The 21,820-nt window shown below is 42.8% G+C and overlaps 1 protein-coding gene across 1 annotated transcript; it reads left to right on the top strand.

The window, feature by feature from the left end:
- Nucleotides 1-26: 26 nt before the first annotated feature.
- Nucleotides 27-21,642, top strand: EIF2A (eukaryotic translation initiation factor 2A). Its single transcript, XM_028731288.2, has 14 exons — nt 27-191; nt 2,931-3,000; nt 3,427-3,501; nt 4,561-4,679; nt 6,632-6,731; nt 7,214-7,296; nt 9,049-9,122; nt 9,263-9,407; nt 11,252-11,368; nt 12,593-13,161; nt 18,188-18,298; nt 18,506-18,634; nt 19,719-19,784; nt 21,256-21,642. The coding sequence occupies exons 1-14, from the start codon at nt 164-166 to the stop codon at nt 21,319-21,321; spliced, it is 1,752 nt and encodes a 583-aa protein (XP_028587121.1). The 5' UTR covers nt 27-163; the 3' UTR covers nt 21,322-21,642.
- Nucleotides 21,643-21,820: the final 178 nt, after the last annotated feature.

The following is a 21,820-nucleotide window of genomic DNA, read 5'->3' as shown; positions in this document are numbered from 1 at the left end:
CCGCGTGACGTAAGAAACTCCCCGCCCCGCCCCTCTCGAGAGGTTGCTACACGTCACCCCGGAAAGAGGCGTCCGCTCTTGAGCTGGCGGAGGAGAGACGTGTACTGTCCTGAGCTGTGACCCCCCGCGACCCGGAAGGAGAAAAGGTTGGGCCTGGCTCAAGATGGCGCCACCCACGCCGCTTCTGGCAGGTGGGTTGAGGCGGGCAAATCCATAAGTTGGCTGTTTTTTTAAACAAATCTTTTTTATTTTTCGATGTAGCGCCGCGTGCATTATGGCGGCTGCTCTGGGGCGCTGCGTGTTGTCCCCGTGTCCGTTTCGGCTGCATCCTCGTGCCGGAGTTGCGGGAGAGAAGTCCTGCGCGTCGCGCAGGGCGATCCTAAAGGTCTCCTGGGGAAGCGCCGTTCCTCAGCGGAGCGCGTTCATACACAAGCGGGCGGCGGCTGCTCCGTATGGAATAGGCAGGCGGGGCAAGACTTAGGGGCCCTCCTAAGCTAAGCAGAAAGAGCGCGCAAGCCTCCCAAGGCGACAGTTAAGCATGACACGTTGTCAGCTAAAGGAATTTCTGTGTGTCTCACCCCCCCCCCCTAAAATCGTTGTCCAGAGCCGCGAGGGTCCCTGACTTCATCACCGAAGACAGTAACTGAGCTTGATGGACTAATGCCATGGCTTGGTCTAAAGCAGATTCTTATTAATTTACTTAGATGCAAAGACCTAAAGAGCTTATTGGGGCTTCTTCAAATGCAAGCGTGTATGAGTGTATCACCTTACTCATAGGTAAAGGGCAAGGCACCCAGTGTGGCTTCCTCCTACTCAGCATTCCTAGGATCAGGCTCTTAGATGTTTTACCGGGCCACTGAGTTTCACGGGGCTTCTCTACCAAAGAGTAAAGCTGCAGTCCTACCCATCTAGCCCGTGGAGCAAATCCTAAGCGATTTTTCTAATGAGGAAATATGCATAGGATCAGGCTTTGCAGCAATGATATGGACAGTTGCACATGCTTATGTGCATGCACACGCAAAATACACACACTCATCTTCCTTTTGAATCTGATCTGTGGATGTCAGTTTCAGGCTGTATTACGCCTCCTAAGTTAGAAGGGCCATAGCTCAGTGATTGAGCAACTGCATTGCATTCAGAAAGTCCCATGTTCAATCACTGGCATTTGCATGAAGGACTAGGGGAGACTCCTTCCTGAAACCCTAGAGAGCTGCCAGTGAAGTACAGTAAGTACTGAGTTAGATGGACCAATAGCTGACTCGGCAAAAGGTAGCCTCTTATGTTTCTATGTAGAAGTGGGTTCAACAATGCAGTAATTGCACTATTGGGATTCAGTATTTGATGTAAAAATTCCCAGTAGATAACTTTTTTTAAAGTCATTAATGTGACCAGATCTCAAAATCATTATATACATAGGACAGAGTTTCTATACTTTTATAATTTTGATGATTTTGGAGGGTAATGTATGTCATGCCATAATCCTGCAAGAGGTAAGAAACTTTGTGCCTTCTTAAACTACAAAAGTAAAGGTGCGGGAGCCCTATGTGTCATACTGTGGTTTCCAGGTTACAACTGAGACAGGTTTTGAAAGTTAGGCTGAAGGAGATAGTGCCATCTTTGCAATTTTTTTCTGCCCCAATTTTCTATTGAGTTCTTAATTTGCAGTTCCCCCTTCCTTTTTAAAGCAAGCAGAACTCATAAGTTTTAAAGGAAAATCTAGGTGCGCTGGTGATAGGGTTCAGCTTGCATTATATAGGGTAGTACTTTTGAAAAATCAGGCATGTAGTCTTGGGGTACCCCTGGACCCAGCTTTGTTCATGTCTGGACAGGCGGCGGCAGCTGTGGGGGGTGGGGGTGCTTTTTACCAAGCTTACATTGGTGTGGCAAGTGCACGCATTTCTAGGAAGCTCAGACCTGCTCTAGTTATGTATATAATGAGTAACTACAGCAAAGTCAATGGGCTAGTTTGCACAAAACACTAAACTATGGTTCATTAAACCATGGGTTAGTGTTATATATGGACCCTGCTCAGCAGCTTAACTATGCCTTGATTGCGGACAACAAACCATAATCTGAAGCCATGCTTTGCTGTTGGCTTACAAATCTTGGTTTGTTTTAACTATGGCTTGGAGATGTGTATTTGTTTGATGACCTACCCCTGTTGCTCACCCAAAGAACCAGTAGCAAATGAGACAAGAGCAGCATGAAACAATTTTTGGAGAAATTTTTATTTGTATGATCATCTGTTTGAGAACTTGTGGCTAACCTGTGGTTTGTTAAATAAAACATGGCTTGGTATTATGTCAACCAGGCTTATGTGAGACTGCCTCTGAAAAATCTCTGGAAACTTCATCTGGTCCAGAATGCAACAGTAAGGTTATTGATAGGTGCCCATCCCAGTGAATGTGTGACTGCCATTTATTTATATTCAATCAACAATTCTAATTCTCAGTATAAACTTGGCCATTGCCCTGCAAAGATACAAGTATTCAAGCCTCAAACTTTGGCTGTATTCAGACAGTCATTTTTCTGCTTAATAGGCCTAGATATGAGTGAAACACTTCCCTATGCTCACAGCTACTTCACTTATTCCTTACTAGCATGAATAATCAAATCAGGAAGCCTCTTATTTCACCATCATTTCCCTTTTGTCCAAACTAGGAAACTGGCTACAAACTTCAGAAAAAGCACAGTTTGAAGTTGAGTTTATGACTGTTGCTTGTTCTGAAGCTGCCAAACTATAAAGTTGATTCAGATGAAGTGGGAAATTGTTATTTTGAAGGTTTGAGGAGCAAAGGGGCACCTACTAATATTAATATCTCAGCTTATTAATGTGAGGTATGATCATTAAAATAGGCTTTTGTTATGTAAACATTAAGTGCTAATTCTGTTAGTGCGAAATAAATGCTTTTTTTTTTTTTTTTTGCTAGTGCGAGGATCTGAAGGACTCTATATGGTGAATGGGCCTCCTCTTTTCACAGAGAATACAGCATTTCAAAGGTACTTCACTTTTCTCTATTGTTAAGTGCATTAATTGGAATTTTATTTATTTATTGAAAGCATTTCTAAAACATTGTAAGCAAAAGCATAACACAAAGACCATAAAACAGTGTCATAAAAACAAAGATACAACATAGAAAACAGTGAAAACAAAAAATCAGTAATAATAGGATCCAATGTTATGAGTCAAGGACAGCCCGGTCAAGGAGATCTCTTTACAAGGTGGTGGCAACTGATGGATAATGCTTCACATAAATGATCAAAACTATAGCTAATTGATTAAATTCAGATGTTAATCAATAACAAGTAAGAATTAGTATACTTATATACTGCTGGGGATATTTATCGAACACAGTCTATTAATATTTTTCTTTGCATTTTGTGTCATATACTTTAATTGTGATAGAAATGTATTTGTTTTTCCAGGGAGTCTGGGAAAAACAGCAAAGTTTTTGCTTTCAGCAAGGATGGTTCCCTTTTTGCTTGGTGCAATGGAGAACAGTCAGTATAACTCCTTCCTTTTTAAACATTTGTTAAGAGGTTTGGGTGCATATATTCAACTGTGCAAAGTGTGTAAAAAAATTGCTTGAGGAAATACAAATACATGTATTTGTAGGTATGTTCATTCAAAACTAACCTCAGTCAGTTCTCAATTGAACTTCCAGGAAGAGTGGACAGGATTAAAGCTTTACCAACACGTACAATTCTGTCCAATTTACGCATTGCTTTCCAGATGGTAGGATTAGATTGGTAGGACTGACAGCCTAAAATGCTTGAATCATGGATGCAGTTGGGCAGGCTTAGCTTACTGAAATGCATTGGCCTAAGCATGTGTAGGATTGTAGTTTCTGAAACTGAATATCCTCCCCTTTCCATTTTAAATTAGTACATTTCCAGAGATGTTAGTTCTGTTTTGTTGTTCTTGGAGTATTGTATTGCACATGTGTGCCATTCTCAGCGGTTTAGATATCACGTAACATATAGCAGATGGGACTGTTACTGTTTAACCTGAGGCCAGCTCCCCAATCTTAATTTGTGCCAATTGGGACGAAGTATATGGAAGTAGTGTGTGAATAGGCCCAAAATAGAAAGATTCTCTTATCACAGTCATTTGCAATGTGACTCTTGCATGACTTCAGTCTCAAGGGCATGGTAGTGAAACGTGTGCACGCGAGTCTTTGAAGGTTTGAAGTTTGGTGGTTACACACTGAGGAAACTTAAGCAGTGGGCAACCTGCAGCCCTCAGCCTAATATATGATTGTCTGGGAGGGAACAAAATGGTGGAAAGAGGTGGCAGAGAGAGAAGGGTTGCCCTACCTTTGGCCTTGGATCTGCCTGTTGCTGTCATACTATTGCTAGGTTACCCCCCAAAGGAATGCAACCTTGTTAGAAAAAAAATATTATATTAGTGAAATATTGATCAGTATGGTAAATGCAAAAATAGTTCTATATTCTATTAGGTGGTTCAAAAGAAAGCAAATTTGGCACTGAACAAATAAAGCCTGCTATTAATTAACCACCCTAATCAAGCTTTGTTGAAGTTACCTCTTTTGGTTCCAGAGTAAACATCGTGAATGTCACCAGCCATGAGGTGCTGCGTTCTTTTGATCAGCCGAAGACAGTTTGCCTTGAGTTCTCTCCAAAGAGCAATGTCCTGGTAACATGGCAGCCCTACACAAGTGAGTACTTCAGGTGTCTGCTCCAGCTTCCTTCAGTGTAAACAGGGCTGCAGTCGTGCATGTTGTAAACATTGGAAGGTTCATAAATACGGCAACCTTTTTTACGCTAGGTATTGTAAGAATACAGAAGAAAAATCAAAAGCTTCCTTCTGAAGTGTCATAGTAACAAGTTGTGTATGCTACCCTTACCTTTCCTTTTTCTAATTTCCCATTGCTATGCCCTTCAATACACAGTGGTACCTTGGGTTACATAGTGCTTCAGGATACGAACAGAAATCGGGCACGGCGGCAGCAGGAGGCCGTATTAGCTAAAGTGGTGCTTCAGGTTAAGAACAGTTTCAGGTTAAGTACGGAATGAATTAAGTACTTAACCCAAGGTACCACTGTAGACTGCAAGCTCTTCAGGAGAGGGACTTGCATTTCTTCCTTAGGATCCCCCCCCCCCCCGCTTATTCTCTGTTGTTAGTGTCAGCCAGTCTTCCCCAATCTTGTGCCCATCAGATGTTTTGACTCCAGCTTCCATTAGTTGTAGCCAGCATGGCCAATGAGGGCTTATATATTTGTAAAATGTATTACCTGCTTTTCACCAGCGGCGGGTTGCAACAAGTTATAAAATAGATAAGAATCACTACAATTAAAAAAATGCAATTTTAAAATAGATAAAAATCACTTCAATTTTGAAACACATAAAACCATTATGCACGGTGATGGGAGCTGTAGCCTAGAGCAGCAGGTTGGGGAAGGCTATAGTAAGTTAATAATAATAATGGAAAGAATCATACTGATGGAAAACACCAAAAAGTCATTATGTCTGAGTCATCATCCAACACAGTTCAAGGCCTTCCAGACATCATGCCCCCAACTAAAACCAGCCCATACTCAATTAGATGTGATGCTATTTTCTTTCTCTAAAGGCAGAAGTATGTGTGTGTTTGTATGTGTCTGGGGAGGGAGTAGGGGTTTAGATCAGAGCCATGGCACAGGGAATGGATTAACACACACCCTGCAGTTTTTTCTGCTTAAATTGTTCCCCTAAAACTGCTGTTAGCTGTGAGGTAGGGGGAGAGAGATCTTGCTTGTCTACCCACCCCAGACAGTGGTTGCTAGTGACAGGCGTTCGGGTGGGCAGAGAGCAAGCATCTAAACCAGGGAATGGGTTAAAAAAAAAATCATCCAGCACTGCAGCAGCCCTGATTCCATTTCCCCTGTGGCTGCTCTTAGGTAAAAGGAAATGGCATTGGCAGATCTGCAGTTGAATCTCCATGTCGCCTCTCGTTTGGCCCGCAAATGGAGAGTAAATGTATTACTGTTTGGCACAACTAGTTCCTGATGAACTCAAGCAAAGAATAGAGTGACTCTTGCCAAAAAAAGGCATCTACAAAGGATTTTGACATCAGAGGGTAAATTTATCTGATAGGATAAGCCCGGGCTTTTGCTGACCCTCTAAGATTAGACCCTGTTTTATGTGATTGAATCTTCTGAATATCTGTTGTAATCACTTTTTACATACTTTCATGTGTTTCTATATTGCTGTTTTACTGGTTTTAGGTTGTCTTTTTGTTTTAAAGTTTTAACTACGTATTTTTTTAGACTGCACACTACTTTTGAACCATTTATGAACTATTAAGAGGTTTATAAAAGCTTTTATGTATTGCATCTCTAAAGAGTGGCAGGGACTGAGAATTTTTATTTCGGGGGGAAACTGTTGTGTCTAGGTTTGTTTAAGAAGGAAAATATTTTTTCATACTTACAGATACGGGATCAGCGAAAGCAAATGCTAAAGGAAACATCCTGTTTTCTTGTCCTTGTGTGCTAGCCTCTAGTATAGCATTCCCTATAAGGCATTAACAAAACGCATCAACAGAACCCATGGTCAGGATGTTGTAGATTAGGGAAGGAGATCCAGTGCTTATTTTGAAGGCCACCACTGCAATATATGTTGTTTGTTGTAGCTTCTAAAGATGGAGGAGCAGGAGTGCCCAACCTTCAACTTTTTGATGTGAATACTGGGAAGTTCTTAAAATCGTTCATCCAGAAAAAGATGCAGAACTGGTAAGTAGCATTCAGGATAATTTATTATTCATGAAAGCGACTTGAAAACTTTTGTACTTGAAGTTGCAGTGTCTGATTTTGTTCTGCAGTTCATAACATAGTATATTTCATTTCAAGCAACCCTATAGATGGTGAACAATATTTGACATCATGGAAGAAGACTTCTACTCATGCAGTAGGACTTCCCCCAACACAAATCTGCTCCAAAAGGTCCCCCAAACTCCCAGAGCAGATTTTTGGGGCATGTAGGGGGTTGCAGAGTAAAGAGAGGAAGTAAAGTATGTGTTTCACTGCACAAGGGAAATCTGTTCTGTTGGTGAGGTGATTGGATGTCAGTCTGTCTTAGCAGACCAGGATGAAAGCAGCGGGATAATTGAAAAATAGCACCAGTAGCCATTTCAGTACTTTTTTCCTAATTGAATAATTCTTAAACATTTTCAAACCACGATTCTAAATCACTTGCCCCCCTCTCTAACCATTAGGTGCCCTTGCTGGTCAGATGATGAAAGCATATGCGCCAGGAGTGTTAACAATGAACTGCACTTCTTTGAAAACAACAACTTCAGTATGCAAGCCCTTTCTTGTTCTCTGGATAAGCTTTCCCTTTTAGTTTGCCTTTATTTCTCTTGTGTTTTGAGCGCCTGCATTTATCACAGTTGACCAATTCTAGGGAACCATAGCATTTACTGAGCGCCTTGATACAGTTTTGAAGTTCCCTTCTCTAGTACAAAATCCACATTGGCTTAATTCCTTGCTTAATACCTAAGGAATACTTGAATGGATGAAAGTCAGAAATAGTTCTGAAAAACGTTTTTAGAGAGTGGTCCTTACAGAGGGGGCAGCAATGCCAGGTAGGTCTGTGAATTCAGCCAGAGTTGCATGGAAGATAATGAGAAACAAACTCTAAGAGAGCAACCTTGTGTAAGGTCACTCGGAAGTAAGTCCCGCTGTGGTCAATGGAACTTTCTCCAAGGCAAGTGTAAATGGTTGCAACTTGAATGTGGTGACGGAGGCAGATATGAGGTAGAGTAGCCATCTGACATATGTGATGCAACAACATCACACTGGCAGTGCAGACACGCCCATTCACAATGAGGGCAAATGAGTCCTGGTAAGCTGCAGCCAAACCTGGGCTCCAGGTAGACAGTCTTGCACAGGTAACTTTGCTGAACCTGTTGCAGATGCTCTAACCCAGTGTTTCCCAACCTTGGGTCTCCAGCTGGTTTTGGACTACAACTCCCATCATCCCTAGCAATACCATTGGTCAGGGATGATGGGAATTGTAGTCCGAAAACAGCTGGGGACCCAAGGTTGCGAAACACTGCTCTAACCAATCATGAGCAGTGCCTTACACTTGGAATTTGCCAAGGCATCCGCAGTAGGGACTCATGCCCAATGTCTATTTTAAGCATTAAGGGAGGAAGCTGCTTGCCCTTTGGGAAATGTAATGGTGTTTGGAGGCAGACTCTCAGATACATAAAAAGAGATATGCACACTTGATTCAACAGTGTGAAAACAGCCTGAAGCAAAGTAGCTAACTTACTCAAGAAAAGCCCAAGGACCAAGCTCTCTCATGGAGGAACCTTTTGCAGGGATGCGTACCAGAGATGGGCAAGGGCCAGAGGCAAAAAGTGTGTGATACTTTTGTACAGGCTGCATCCCAGCCATGCAAAAGTCAGAAGTTTCTACTCGCACCCACACATTCCTGCATCCTCCATACAGGCAAGCAGGAGATTATTACACATTTCGTGGTATTTTACATCAATACAAGGATGGTGCAGAGTAGGTCTGGTGAGGGGTATGGTGTTGGGGGATTTCTGAGAGCCTGGCAGAGGCCTGGAGGGCCATATGCAACTCTTAGGCCTAAGGTTCCTCACCTCTACTCAAGAACATAGGTAAGAGAAGAGGGTGGACCACACTTAAGCTGAGGAGCTGCTTTGAGCTGTGCCTGAATGCATGTACAAACTTACTTTTTGAACGCACCCCTTAAAATATAGACAGTTTAGCTGAAAAAGCTTTAAGAGTTGTAGAAAATGTGGTTTGTTGCTCCAATATATATATATATATATATATAGAGAGAGAGAGAGAGAGAGAGAGAGAGAGAGAGAGAGATGTGATACACTTGCATCATGCTGTAAGAATATATAGCTTTAGTATAAACCAATTTTGAAGGGGTTATTCTACTACGTCAAGAAGGCCTTTACCATCATGTGTGTGTTTGCTTTTTACTTGCCACTAGCACAGGCTCATAAGCAGCACAATCTTAACAATCATTTAGGTAACTTTTATTAACCTGAGTAAAATTATGATTTTGCAGGTACAATTGCAAATAAACTTCATTTGCAAAAAGTCACCGATTTTGTGATATCGCCAGGGGATCAGCCAACTAAGGTGCCTCCTTTTGATTTTTATTTCTTCGACCATTTTAATTTCGTAGGAATCCTGAAAAGGTTTATGAATTATTCCGCTTCTGTCTTTTGTGCTGCTCTTAAGAATTGTATTACCAAGCTGATTAAATGTTATTGACACAGGTTGCTGTCTATGTTCCTGGAAGCAAAGGAGCTCCATCTTTCGTGAGGCTCTATCAGTACCCAAACTTTGGAGGCCCACAATCTGCATTGGCCAACAAGAGTTTCTTTAAAGCTGATAAGGTGACGATGCTGTGGAATAGTAAAGGTATAAGAAATTTCAAATTTCCCGTCTTTATCTGTCAAGAAGTGAATGTATTGATTCTCTGTGTTCTTCTGTGTAGGTAACTAGTGCAAGTGTTTTGTAATTCTAAGTGCTAATTGCAATTTTCTTCTATGACATTTAAACTATACTTGCAGCTACTCTTCCAGACCAGTCCCATCCCCTGTAACTCCCAGCATGCAGCAGTCATAGGCACCTGTAATGGTTCAAGGGGTTGCTCGTGTGTAAGCCGGTGCCCACACCTGGCTGGGTTGCCTAAGTGAACCTTTCCTGTCCGGACAGCCACTCACCCGTGGCTGCCTCAATCGCTGGCAGAATCCGTCAGTGGGCGTTTCTTAAACTTCTTCCAGCAAAGAAGTTCTTTCACGCCCAGTCTCCTCCTACTTTCCTTGCGCGGAAGCCTTCTGCGCAAGGAAGGCGTAGGCAGCGGAGGACCCTTCCTCCCCCCACTGGTCCCCGGCAAGGAGTCATGTGACTGCCTCTCAGATTCCCCCATCTGCCCCCCTTCTCCACTGGAGCTGAGCTGATTCCCTTCTCCAGAAGATGGGCTGCCTCTCCCAATCCCGGGACGCTCTCTGGGATCCCTCTGGAGCTTGCTCTCTCCCTCCGGCACTGATGGCAGTTCCCTGACAGCACCCTTCCTTGGGAGTACAATCAGACTTGCTTCTGAGTAACAGGCATTACTCAAAAGCCATTGAGACAGACTAAACTGACAAACAACATGAATTGTGCAAATCTTCCATTCATTCTAAATGGAGCTTCTATACAGGTTCCAGATATATTGCCTGTCTTTAAAAACGTCACAAGGGATACTGTAATAAATAGATGCTTCTGATTCTTTGAGTGGTAATGCAGTCTTCGAAGCTTTGCCAAGAAAATACAACTTCATGGCACATTTTATAGTTCTCCAACAGTATCACATTAATGTGCAGAGTGTCTTTTGCACATTCTAAGGAATCTCTTGCTTTGTTTCTGTGAGTTAACTCCAGTCCTTGCACGCTAGGGTTGCTGGTATTCCAGTGAGTTGTATATAGTACAATTTTACCTTGGGTTACATACGCTACAGGTTACATACGCTTCAGGTTACAGACTCCGCTAACCCAGAAATAGTACCTCGGGTTAAGAACTTTGCTTCAGGATGAGAACAGAAATCGTACAGCGGCAGCGGGAGGCCCCATTAGCTAAAGTGGTGCTTCAGATTAAGAACAGTTTCAGGTTAAGAACGGACCTCCGGAACGAATTAAGTACTTAACCTGAGGTACCACTGTATGCTGGTCAGGAAGCAAACACGTTGGGCGGAGGTGGGTTGTGGCATTACAATAGCAAGCACAGTGACCATAAACGGTCTTTGGGACGTTTCTATAAACTCGGTGCGAATACAACTCTGATGGTTGATCTCTTCACCATGGCACATGAGCTCTATTTCAAAAACAACTTAGGCAGATTTGAAAGTTGGATTTATCTTGCTAAATGATGATTCTTCAGCAGTGGTGGAACAGTCCTTTGCTGCTGCAGCAAGTAAAGCAGAAAATGTTACCAGGCTGCTGGTTTTCCCACAGTCTGTACAAATTGGTCAGTGAGAAGAAGGGGGTTCAACATGGAAGAACCTAAGAGCCCTGCTGGATCTGTCTCCCCAGCATCCTGTCTTCCACAGTGCCTGCAAGAAACTGTTGCTCTCTCTGTTGTTGTTCCACCGCCAGCAGCTGGTACTTTAAGAGCTGCTGCCCCTGCCATGCATTCCAGTTTCATTTTATTGAACCTTGAATTAATATCATTGGGTAGTTTGCTTTCTGAAACATTTAATTATTGTTGTTTTGATGTCCAAATAGCTACTGCTGTGCTTGTAATCGCTAGTACAGAAGTTGATAAAACAGGAGCTTCATATTACGGAGAACAAAATCTGCATTACATCGCAACGAATGGGGAAAGTGCTGTCGTACAACTACGTAAGTGACTCTCCTAGTAATTGTATAATGAACTGAAAAATCATCCTCCATATATGCTAAAAGATCTGTAATGTTCTTTGGAAATAAACTTCAGTCTCCTGTGTTTGCTCTAATGACCAGCCTTGTACAGATTAAATTCCTTTGGAATGTTTTTGTTTTGACTTTTTCTATCGTAAGTTCTATTAATTCAGAAGAAGTGAGGATAGTATAAGAGTTGAGCTCGAAAGTGCGAATTATAGAGAGGAGATGGGGACAGGATGGAGCACCTATTTCCATTAAGGAGCCCCTGATTCTTGAATTGGGAAAAGAAAGTGGTTAAAACTAGGACTCCAAATCAGTTTTAAAGCCCCAACCCCCAATTGTTGAATTGCTTTTAATCTGTCGCACTTATTATAATTCAAGAAATGTATATATTACAAAGCTTAAACAGATCATCCATCTTGAGCATGTGATAGTTGGGGTGTGACAACTTAAGTAAGAAAAGGGTACCTGTTCGTTTTAAGAAAGTAAAGCCCTCTTCAGTGTCTGGGCCAATTGCAATATCCAGAGTGTTTACTACTATTGAGACTATTCTTTAAATCTGTAAAACATGTAGACCGTTTTAACCGATTAAGGTTTTTAATTGCAATGAATTAGCTAAACAAAGAAAAAGTACAGCACTTGTGGAATAGCCTTTCAGGGCTAATCCTGGTGAAAGAAACTTGGGCAGTGTTCTGGCCACTGAATAAGGAGGTGTTTCTCTCATCACGTGGCCAGGCTACTCGCTGGCTGCTGCTCCTCAGTAGTGGCAGGAGAGATGCAGTTAATCAGCTGCGTTAGAATAATTACAGCCTAATGTAGGCCTGCATAACTTATGTACTTCCAAGCCTAATGTAGCCCAGCAGGCATACAGTGTGGTGTCTAGATGCTTGACAATCTACACACAAATACAGACCTTCTGTGTGTGTGTGTGTGTGCACGCACACATGCAATCCGAAAGAGGCAGCAAAAAAGGATTATTGAATCACTCTGCTAAGGAACAATAAGGCTGTTTTCAGCTTCACAGGATACAAGTTGTGGTGGCCTGTTCTAATATCTTGCGGTTTTAAGGAGGCTAACATTATACCTATGCTTGTTAAGAGAAACTAACATGACTTGTAACTGTTCTGCAAAATCAATTCCTCCTTCTTCAGGCACATGTAGATAACAGTTAAAAAAAAATTCATCTGTTTCCTTTTTCTCTAGCAAAAAATGGTCCTATTTATGATGCAACCTGGAGCCCCAATTCCGCAGAGTTTTGTGTCGTCTATGGTTTTATGCCTGCCAAGGCTACAATCTTCAATCTGAAATGCGACCCCGTGTTTGACTTTGGAACCGGCCCACACAATGCTGCCTACTACAGCCCTCAAGGACACATCTTAGTCTTAGCTGGATTTGGGAATCTCAATGGGCAACTGGACGTGTGGGACGTTAAAAATTACAAACTCATTTCCAAACCACAGGCCTCGGATTCCACGTACTTTGCCTGGTGCCCTGATGGGGAACATATTGTAACAGCTACATGTTCTCCAAGGCTACGGGTTGGGAATGGGTACAAGATCTGGCATTACACAGGCCCTGTGCTATACAAGTATGAAGTCCAGCAGAACGCAGAACTTTGGCAAGTTGCCTGGCAACCCTTTTTGGATGGCGTCTTTCCAGCGAAGGCAGTAACATATGCTGTTCCAAGCAAAGCGCCGAACGACGAGCCCAAGGCTGCCCAAGCTTACAGGCCCCCAGCTCTGAGAAACAAACCTGTGACTAGCTCTAAACTTGTAAGTAACTGTTGCCTCTGATGTAAAATACCTTGCTGAAAAATGTCTTCCCAGCTCTAGGAAAGGGTAGGGGGCACGATATTAAATCCAGTCCTTTGTTCTTCCGCTTCAACAGGTATTTAGCACTATTGAAGGCCATTTAACTAGGACTTTGCAAATGCCAAGATTGGATTCCCCTACCCACTTGTCCCACCAAACTATAATCATGCATTGTTTATAAAAGCAGCTGAGGTACACATACCGTAGATTCCAGCGTATTAGGCGACTGGGCGTATAAGACGACCCCCCAACTTTTGCTGTTAAATTATAGAGTTCGGCTGCCTGCCAAGCGCCGCTGGGGCAGAGCGCGCACCCCTCCTCTGCCGTCGCAGCAGCAGCCCGAGGCGAGGTGTTTGGTGGGCAGAACTCCCTCCCTCCGGGAATCCAGTCGTCCCCATGGTGGCAGGGCGGGCGAGCCCCAGCCAAAGCCGCGCACCACCTCACCGTGGGAAGGGGAGTCTGCCTGCTATCCGGCGATCCCCATGGTGGCAGGGCGGGTGAGCCGAAGCCGCGCACCACCTCGCCACAGGAAGGGGAGGCTTCCACGGTTGCTGCTGCTTCGGGAGGCGGCCAGGGATGGAGGTGGGGGGCGGCTCTTACCATCCTTCTGCCCGTCACCGTTTCAAGCCAGCCGCCGCCACCTGCCACAACCATACCCGGCGTATAAGACGACCCCCGACTTTGGAGAAGATTTTCCGGGGTTCAAAAGTCGTCTAATATGCCGGAATCTATGGTAATATAGGAAAGGTATATGTATGCACTGGTTTGCACAAGTGTTTTTCTGCTGTCAGATCAGTACATGGTTGTTTTTTTAAGTCTATGGGAGTAAAGGCAGACTAATCTTAAATATTCATTTCTTTTCAAACAGGCTGGGCAATAGAAGTACAGTAACTTCTTTCCCCATCTTTATTTTTAATATAAAGGCCTTCAGTCACCTAAAAAAGTGGCACATTAAGCCGTTATAATTTTAACATATAGTTCATATTTCCAAAACAAATAAATGTATTTCTGTGAAAATGCTCCTGTTTTTAAATAGATTTTGGCTCTTTCAGGCAAATCAGGCTGTAAACCTTAATAAAGTAAACCAACTACTATTGTAGGAGGCCTTGCTGGCACATCACCAGGATAGACACTTGGTATAGCTCAACAATGGCAGAGAGGTTTCAAACCATGTAGCCTTTTTATTTTTAAAAGAATGAATATGGTTGGGATTTAATCCTATAAATTCATTACCAGATGCTTTGAATTTGTTGGTGCATTATCTGCAGCACTTCCTCTGAATTCTTCTTTACCAGTTCCTCATCCCTGTAATCATAGAACTGTAAGAGTTTGAAGGGACCTCAAAGGTCATCTAGTTGAATCCCCTTAAATATAGGAATCTCAGCTAAAGCATCCATGACAGGTGGCCATCCATGCTGTGCTTAAAAACCTGCAATGAAGCAGAGTTCACAATCTCCCGAGGGAGTCCCTTCTATTGTTGATCAGCTCTTACCAACAGAAAGTCCTTCCTGATCTTTGGTCAGAATTTCTTTTCTTGTAACTTGAATCCATTGGTTCGTGTCCTACCCTCCGGAGCGGAAGAAAACAAGCTTGCTCCATCATTTGTCCTGCCTATTACTGCATCATGGGAGCCTGTTCCATGATCAAGCAGTATCCCTGTTGTGTCGCAGGGAAAGAGGGGCTCACAGGGGATGCCATTTGCACAAGGAGATTCTGGTAATTGGCCTCCCTTTCCCATGAGGATTAAACAGTTATGACCATATCCCTGATGGGTTCTGACACTAATGGGGGTTTATTAAGCAAGCATCCCGTGGATTGCTCACATCTCAATAGTGGAGAAGGGGAAAGCACCTCCCAACAACATTTTAAAGACTTGAGATGACAGAGCGAAAGGAAAGTTAAAGAAAAGTGGCAGTAACTAAGCTTGATGGCAAATTAGGTTTTATCCTTTTATAGTAGTACGAAGAATTAATTCCTCAGGGCTTACTTCTGAACAGATTGTTAGCAGTCACTAAAAATATTATACAAGAGCAGTACTATTCACTACGGTGAAATATCATTTTCTTCCTAACATAATAACCTCTCAAAACTTGTTTGGGACACGCATGCAAATGGGTACCATGTATACAGCCTGCAGGGCTTTCCCACAGCTGCCAGCATGCAGAGTTCTGGCTTTGACTCCAGAGTCCTTCATTCATTTGTTGGATTCTTGCCTCTCTGGAAGATGTTTAAGGCACTGATAGCCTACCAGAATATGAGAACCCTAGGTTACGACGTCAAAGATACCATGGAGCTGGTGTTTCCTAGTATAAATGGGAAACTATAATGTCATGCAAGAACACAGACTCAAAGGCACGATACATTTCAAGCAGAATCTGATTTGCAGTAACTGAATCGCAGTAGCCATCTAAATAATAATATGCTGTACTTTTCTTTTATCTGTTTGGGTACTGCCAATAGCTCTTATCTCTTTAGCCCAGCTTCATCCTCAGTTATAGGGCTGAAGCTCAGCTGTTAGAGCATGAGACTTTTAATCTCAGGGTCGTGGGTTCAAGCCCAATGTTGGGCTAAAGATTCCTGCATTTCAGAGGGTTGGAGTAGATTGCCCTTGTGGCCTCATCCAGCTCTGCAATTCTATGATTCTGTGATTTACGAATTTAACGCTTCCTGTGTCAGTTCACATACAGAGTCACTACTATGCCTTCATCTCAAATGTAAGGTCTTGATGCTTTTCATGCCCAGGCATTACAGGTTTTTCCCCCTACATTTATTTGCGCAAAATGACCCTTGGGTATTTTTTTCCTTCCTTGTTTTTCGTGTGAGGTGCCAATGCATTCCTTAACCGCAGTTGAGATAGGAGAGGAGAATTTGTTCCAGGAAGGTAGTCCCATAGTTCTTCATCTCCTAGCTATAAGGGATGGGAAACCTATATTAATCTGCATTTGCCTTTTATGTAGAGAGTCATTAATCTCCTATTTTCCTTTTTCAGTATTCAAAAACAGGTTTGAGAACATAGCTCTTTACTTCCTCTTTCTTATTTTCTTTTTGAAAGAGCGTAACCTGAGTCTACCAGCACTGAAAGGAGTGTTGGTTTCTCCCACACTGCTGGTCATTGCAAGTGACTTATTTCTTACTAACTTCATAAGCACAGTTAATAAGAGGTTTGTTACGAAAGAAGGCTGATGTAATCCTAATCGCATGTGATAGAGGAACAAAACTGGTCATTGAGAAACATTAAGCTTCTTTGAATTTTTTAAGGTGTGTAGTGGGTTAAAGTTGCTCATAGCACAGTCTAATACAGGCATGTCCAACAGGTAGATCGTGATCTACTGGTAGATCGCGGGGTCTTCCTGGTAGATCCCAGTCAATCTCTGGCCCCTCAGTGATCCCCTTCTCCCCCTTCCCAACGACAATGGGTAGATCACTGTCAGTTTTTTTATACTGTGAGTAGATTGCAGTACATTGGGAGTTGGACGTCCCTGGTAATACATGTCCACTCAGAATTAAGTTCATTGGGGGTCTTCCCATAGTTAAGTGGGTGTTACTTAGGGGACTGCAGGCTAGGAATCAAGCAACATTAGGGGATTTAACCTACATGATGTATTAAAATATTAAGCTGCACAATGAAGAGGGGGAAAGCTCTTGTCTTTGTCATTTTATGAAGGTTTAAAGGTGTACCTGAAATACCCGTAGTGCAGTCTTTAATCCCTCACTTGGTTACCACAGGCAGGTCTGGAATTCCCTCTAGGTGAGCAAGCAGGCTTGTGAAGGAGAAACCGAGCCCTCTCTTTCGCTTTTGCCAGCTGCTTGGATTCTGTACCGGTTGTGGAAGTAATGAAGCCCTTTCCTCGAAGGGCAGCATGGAAACAGCAGGCTGGTGAAGAAGAGATTTGGCATCCTCTTCCTCCTTCCTGAAATTACTGCACTTACTGACTGCAGATTTTTATACCAGCCTCGTTTTTTTTTACTCATAAGATGGTTGTCTCTTGCAAGCCAAAGATGACTGGTAAAAATGTTTGGATGGTTAGTAATAAGGCTGCAGTAGTGGAAATGAAACAAGCATCCCCTGCAACACAAAAGCAAAAACGAAGAGAACTGTTCCTCCCCTCCCCTCCCGACTGTCTTTATTGAAACGGATGCTTCAAATGTTTTCACTTCCCATGCGCAGAAGCAACACTGGCGCAATAAATTCTGTGGAATCCTTGTGCATAATATAGATTGAGAATGACCAGCTGGTTGTCTATAGACCACGGGTGGCCCATAAAAGGATTGAACTGTCCCTTGGCAAGTCGACCAACTTTTTAATCAAGATGGAATTTTAAAAAATTGGACATATAAGGAATAATTGCTTTCAAAATGTGTGTGTGTGTGTGTGTGAGAGAGAGAGAGAGAGAGAGAGAGAGAGAGAGAGAGAGAGGAAACAGATAGAATGACAGACATTTCACACTTCAGTGTTGTCTCTCTCTATAACATGTCATTCTCATCCACAAAAGTTGCTTTCTGTGACATAAGCTCACCTCCAGCCCCTTAACAGCTTTATAGTGGATAGAATTATCCTGGAAGTACCCAGGATACTTTGTGAACCCTGAAACAGATAATCATAATTGAGTAATGCACATGCACACACACTGTAATAAGTGACAATCTACATGGGTTTCACACAATTTCTTAACATGGAAGTGAATCCTCTTTTGTAGGGCTGAGATGGAGAACATGAGACCCTCCAGATGTTGGGACTACAACTCCCATCGTAATTGGTGACGTTGGCTATGGCTGATGGGAGTTGGAGTTTGACCACATCTGGTAGGGCCACAGGTTTCCCATCCCTAGTGTAGGGGTTGTGTAGTTGTGGCATTGCTATAAGACATGTGGCGTAAGTGAACATAAAAAACAACACCACAAGTCCCTCTTATCAGGCAGCAGATAATTATGTGCGGGTTTTCTTATGGTAATTTTGTCCCCCCCCCCCCCCTTTGATTTCTCTTAGCATGAGGATGAACCACCGCAGAACATGAGATCCAAAAATGGCGATAAACCTTTATCTAAAACAGCACTCAAAAATCAAAGGAAGCACGAGGCAAAGAAAGTTGCCAAACAGGTATAGCTGCTGCTTCAGTTCTCTTGAGCAAACGGTTGCATTCACATTTTCTAAACCTGCTTACCTATACCCTGAACAAAGCCAAAACGTGCTGAATTCCAACATTCTGGGGAGCTTAACATGTATACCATTCGTGTAAATGTCCCACGGGGTTGTATACGAAAGACATTGTTCCAGGTGTTGATTTAATTTGTTGTTTTTTTACAGGAGGCCAGAGCTGAAGGGAGCCAGGAAGTTACTCCGGCCTCACCAGTACAGAATGCATCGCAGAATGCGGCTCCCTCCATAACATCAGGGGATCCTGAGGTTGATAAGAAGATAAAGAACCTGAAGAAGGTGGGGAGGTTTTCTAATGAAGAAGCTTGTCTGTTCTGGCAAAAGGTCTTCTCTCCAACCCCAAACCCCAGTACCTGACAGCTGTCACTTCTCTCACCATCTAACTTTTATTATTATTATTATTTTATTTTAGTATAATGCATAGGTGCACAATAAGGGTTATTAGGTACAGAGCCAATGTTCCCCAAGGCAGCCAAAGTCCTCCAGTCTCTTCCCTATTGTATCAGAAATAGCGTGGCAGCTGCTAGACAGGCTAGATGAGATGTCCTGTGAGTGCCAAAAGTAGGGAAAATGCAGCAGACACATATGCAAGTATTATTAGTATTATTATTTTTTTAAAAAAGGATGGGAACCTGTAATGTTGAGAGCAGTAGTGCAGAGGGGTGATCAGCTCTTCCTTGCTGCCCCCCCCCCAAAAAAATCAAAATGGTCTGCCAGCTCCTCTTCTTTCTGAAGCAGAAAAGTTATAGGATGGGAAGCATCTGGAGGAGCAATTTTAAGTGAGGATAGGCACAATGTTCTTATCTAGATATGCTCTCTGATCTTGCAATAAACCAGGCACAGGCAAACTCGGCCCTCCAGATGTTTTGGGACTGCAGCTCCCATCATCCCTGACCACTGGTCCTGTTAGCTAGGGATGCTGGGAGTTGTGGTCCCAAAACATCTGGAGGGCCGAGTTTGCCTATGCCTGCAATAAACTAATGTGGCACAAAATCCTTTACATTCAGCAGCCACCACTCCAGGGTGCAGAGCAACAATCTATATGACGGCTGTTGCTCTCAACAGAGTGCTTGAACCTACCATATCTCCTTTAGGAAAGCAAGAAATCAGTGTGCATTTTAATCACTCAGCTGCCCGCTTGCTGATCTGTGGTTTGGGCTGCACAGCTCAGGCTCTCTCTGTGCTGTTTACACTTTTCCGCAGGGAAAATATATATTTCAAAGGAGCGTGGAGGCATCCATGACCTTGAGGATAATGCTTAGGGAACAGTAAAGGGCACTTCCTCTCTCCCCCGCCAAAAAAAATTTCCTACAGCATAAATATTCAAATGTCTTAAAACGTGTTCTTTTTTTCACCACCACAGAAACTAAAAGCAATTGAACAGCTGAAGGATCAGGCTGCTACAGGCAAACAGCTAGAGAAAAACCAGGTATGCCTATTCATATATTATTCTGTTATTAGGGATGCCTTGTACAGCACGTTAAAAGTATTAAAATGTACTATTAGTACATTGTAAATATAAAAAAGCACTATTTCGTTTTCTTCTGAAAACAATAAAAAGTTGTCAGAACCGAGATTCGGTTTCTGTTTTTTCTTGCAATCGAAACAAAGGCTCTGAACTTATTTGAATGCGCTCCTGTTAAAGTTGCAATGTGGGACTAAAGACAGAAGTCATGACCTAGAACCTCTTGAATGTACGGGACTCTCCTTCCCACACATGGCAGGCAGACGTCTTGAAATGAATAGTGTTTGTAAACACATGAGATGAGCCCTGCTGGATTGGACCAAGCTCCATCTAGCCCATGTATGGGAACCCTCAAGCCCTCCAGATGTTGCTGAACTACAACTTGGGGCCACCAGCGAAGGAGAGAAACCAAAGGGGGCCATCCCTTTGGGGGTGGAACGAGGGGGCGGGCCAGCCCCCTTGTGCTATAATTACTGTTCTAACGGGGATGGGGGTTTTAAACTTGAGTGGGTGCTGTTTTATTTGGTTGGGTGGGGTGGTTTAAAATTGTTTTTAAATGTTATATGTTAATTTGTATTTTGCATTTGTGGGCTGGGGTAATGGTTAGGGGCCTTTGTTGGGGAGTGCATTTTTTTCTTAGCTTGTATATATTAGTATAGTTAATTGTTTAAATTAATTTCATTACGTATTTTGTGCTTTTCGTGTTGTACCTTTATGTTGTGATCTGCCCTGAAACCTACGGATATAGGGCGGTATACAAATTTAATAAATAGCAACAACAACAATTTCCCTCCGTGCCATGGTCAGGGGCCAGGGATGATGTCAGTTGTGGTTCAGTTGTGGTTAGAGGGCCCAAGAGTCCTCACACCTGTTCTAACCCAACAGCCTGTTTTTAATTACAGTGGTACCTCGGGTTACATATGCTTCAGGTTACATACCCTTCAGGTTACAGACTCCGCTAACCCAGAAATAGTACCTCAGGTTAAGAACTTTGCTTCAGGATGAGAACAGAAATTGTGCAGCGGCGGTGGCACAGCAGCAGCAGGAGGCCCCATTAGCCAAAGTGGTGCTTCAGGTTAAGAACAGTTTCAGGTTAAGAACGGACCTCCGGAACGAATTAAGTACGTAACCAGAGATACCACTGTAGTGGCCAGAGAGATACTTCCAGGAAGCCCATTGGCAGGCCATGAAAGTAAGTTTTCTGACCCAGTTCCTGTGGAGTCTTAAAGCATCTAAACATGGACGCTCCGTTTGGCTGCTGCGACTGAGAGCCACTGATACCCACCAAGAATCTCCCATCTGGATTTAAGTTAAGAAATGGTTTTCAGAAGTAGATAGCTTTTGTCGGATATGACTGTTCTGTGTACTCAAGTTTAATTTTTCCTTTGCCTGTGCTAAGTAGTATCTGATGGTGTCTTCTGTGTATATGTCCTAGCTGGAGAAAATTCAGAAAGAGGCTGCCCTCCTAAAGGAGCTGGAAGAGTTGGAGCTGGGTGTTTAGAAAGAAGACAGATGAAACTCACGGGTTTGTTCTATAGAATCATTTAATAATAAAAAGACTGGAAATGCTCGTTTAAAAACACTATACACAGCTACATTTTTTTTCTTGACCCTAATATATGGATACACGTAAAAATTTTGAGCAGAAGTATTGTAAATCAAAACGAGGCAAATAACTTGCTGTGATTCCAAAATGGTATTACTGAACTAAATAAAGTACAGTGGGTCCCTCTATTTACTCTTTGGCCAGATACAATAGAAGTGACCCTTATGCAATAAGAAGACTGTAGAATATAATAAAAAGCATTTTCCATTTAATAAAGATTTTTGTGTTTTCTTTATAGGTCTTGCATGTTTCTAACCTGCTGTATTTCTGTTTCAGTGTGACTTTTTGTGGATTGAGACACATTTTCCTAGATACTGGGATTTCGCTTTCTCTCTGTGTGTGTACAAGAAAGTCACAACTGAGAAAAGGGATTGAGTATAAAGGAGAAAGGACA

The sequence above is a fragment of the Podarcis muralis genome, chromosome 6 (assembly GCF_964188315.1).
Source record: "Podarcis muralis chromosome 6, rPodMur119.hap1.1, whole genome shotgun sequence".
In the NCBI taxonomy this organism is placed as follows: Eukaryota; Metazoa; Chordata; class Lepidosauria; order Squamata; family Lacertidae; genus Podarcis; species Podarcis muralis.
This window is presented reverse-complemented; position numbering and strand designations above follow the sequence as displayed.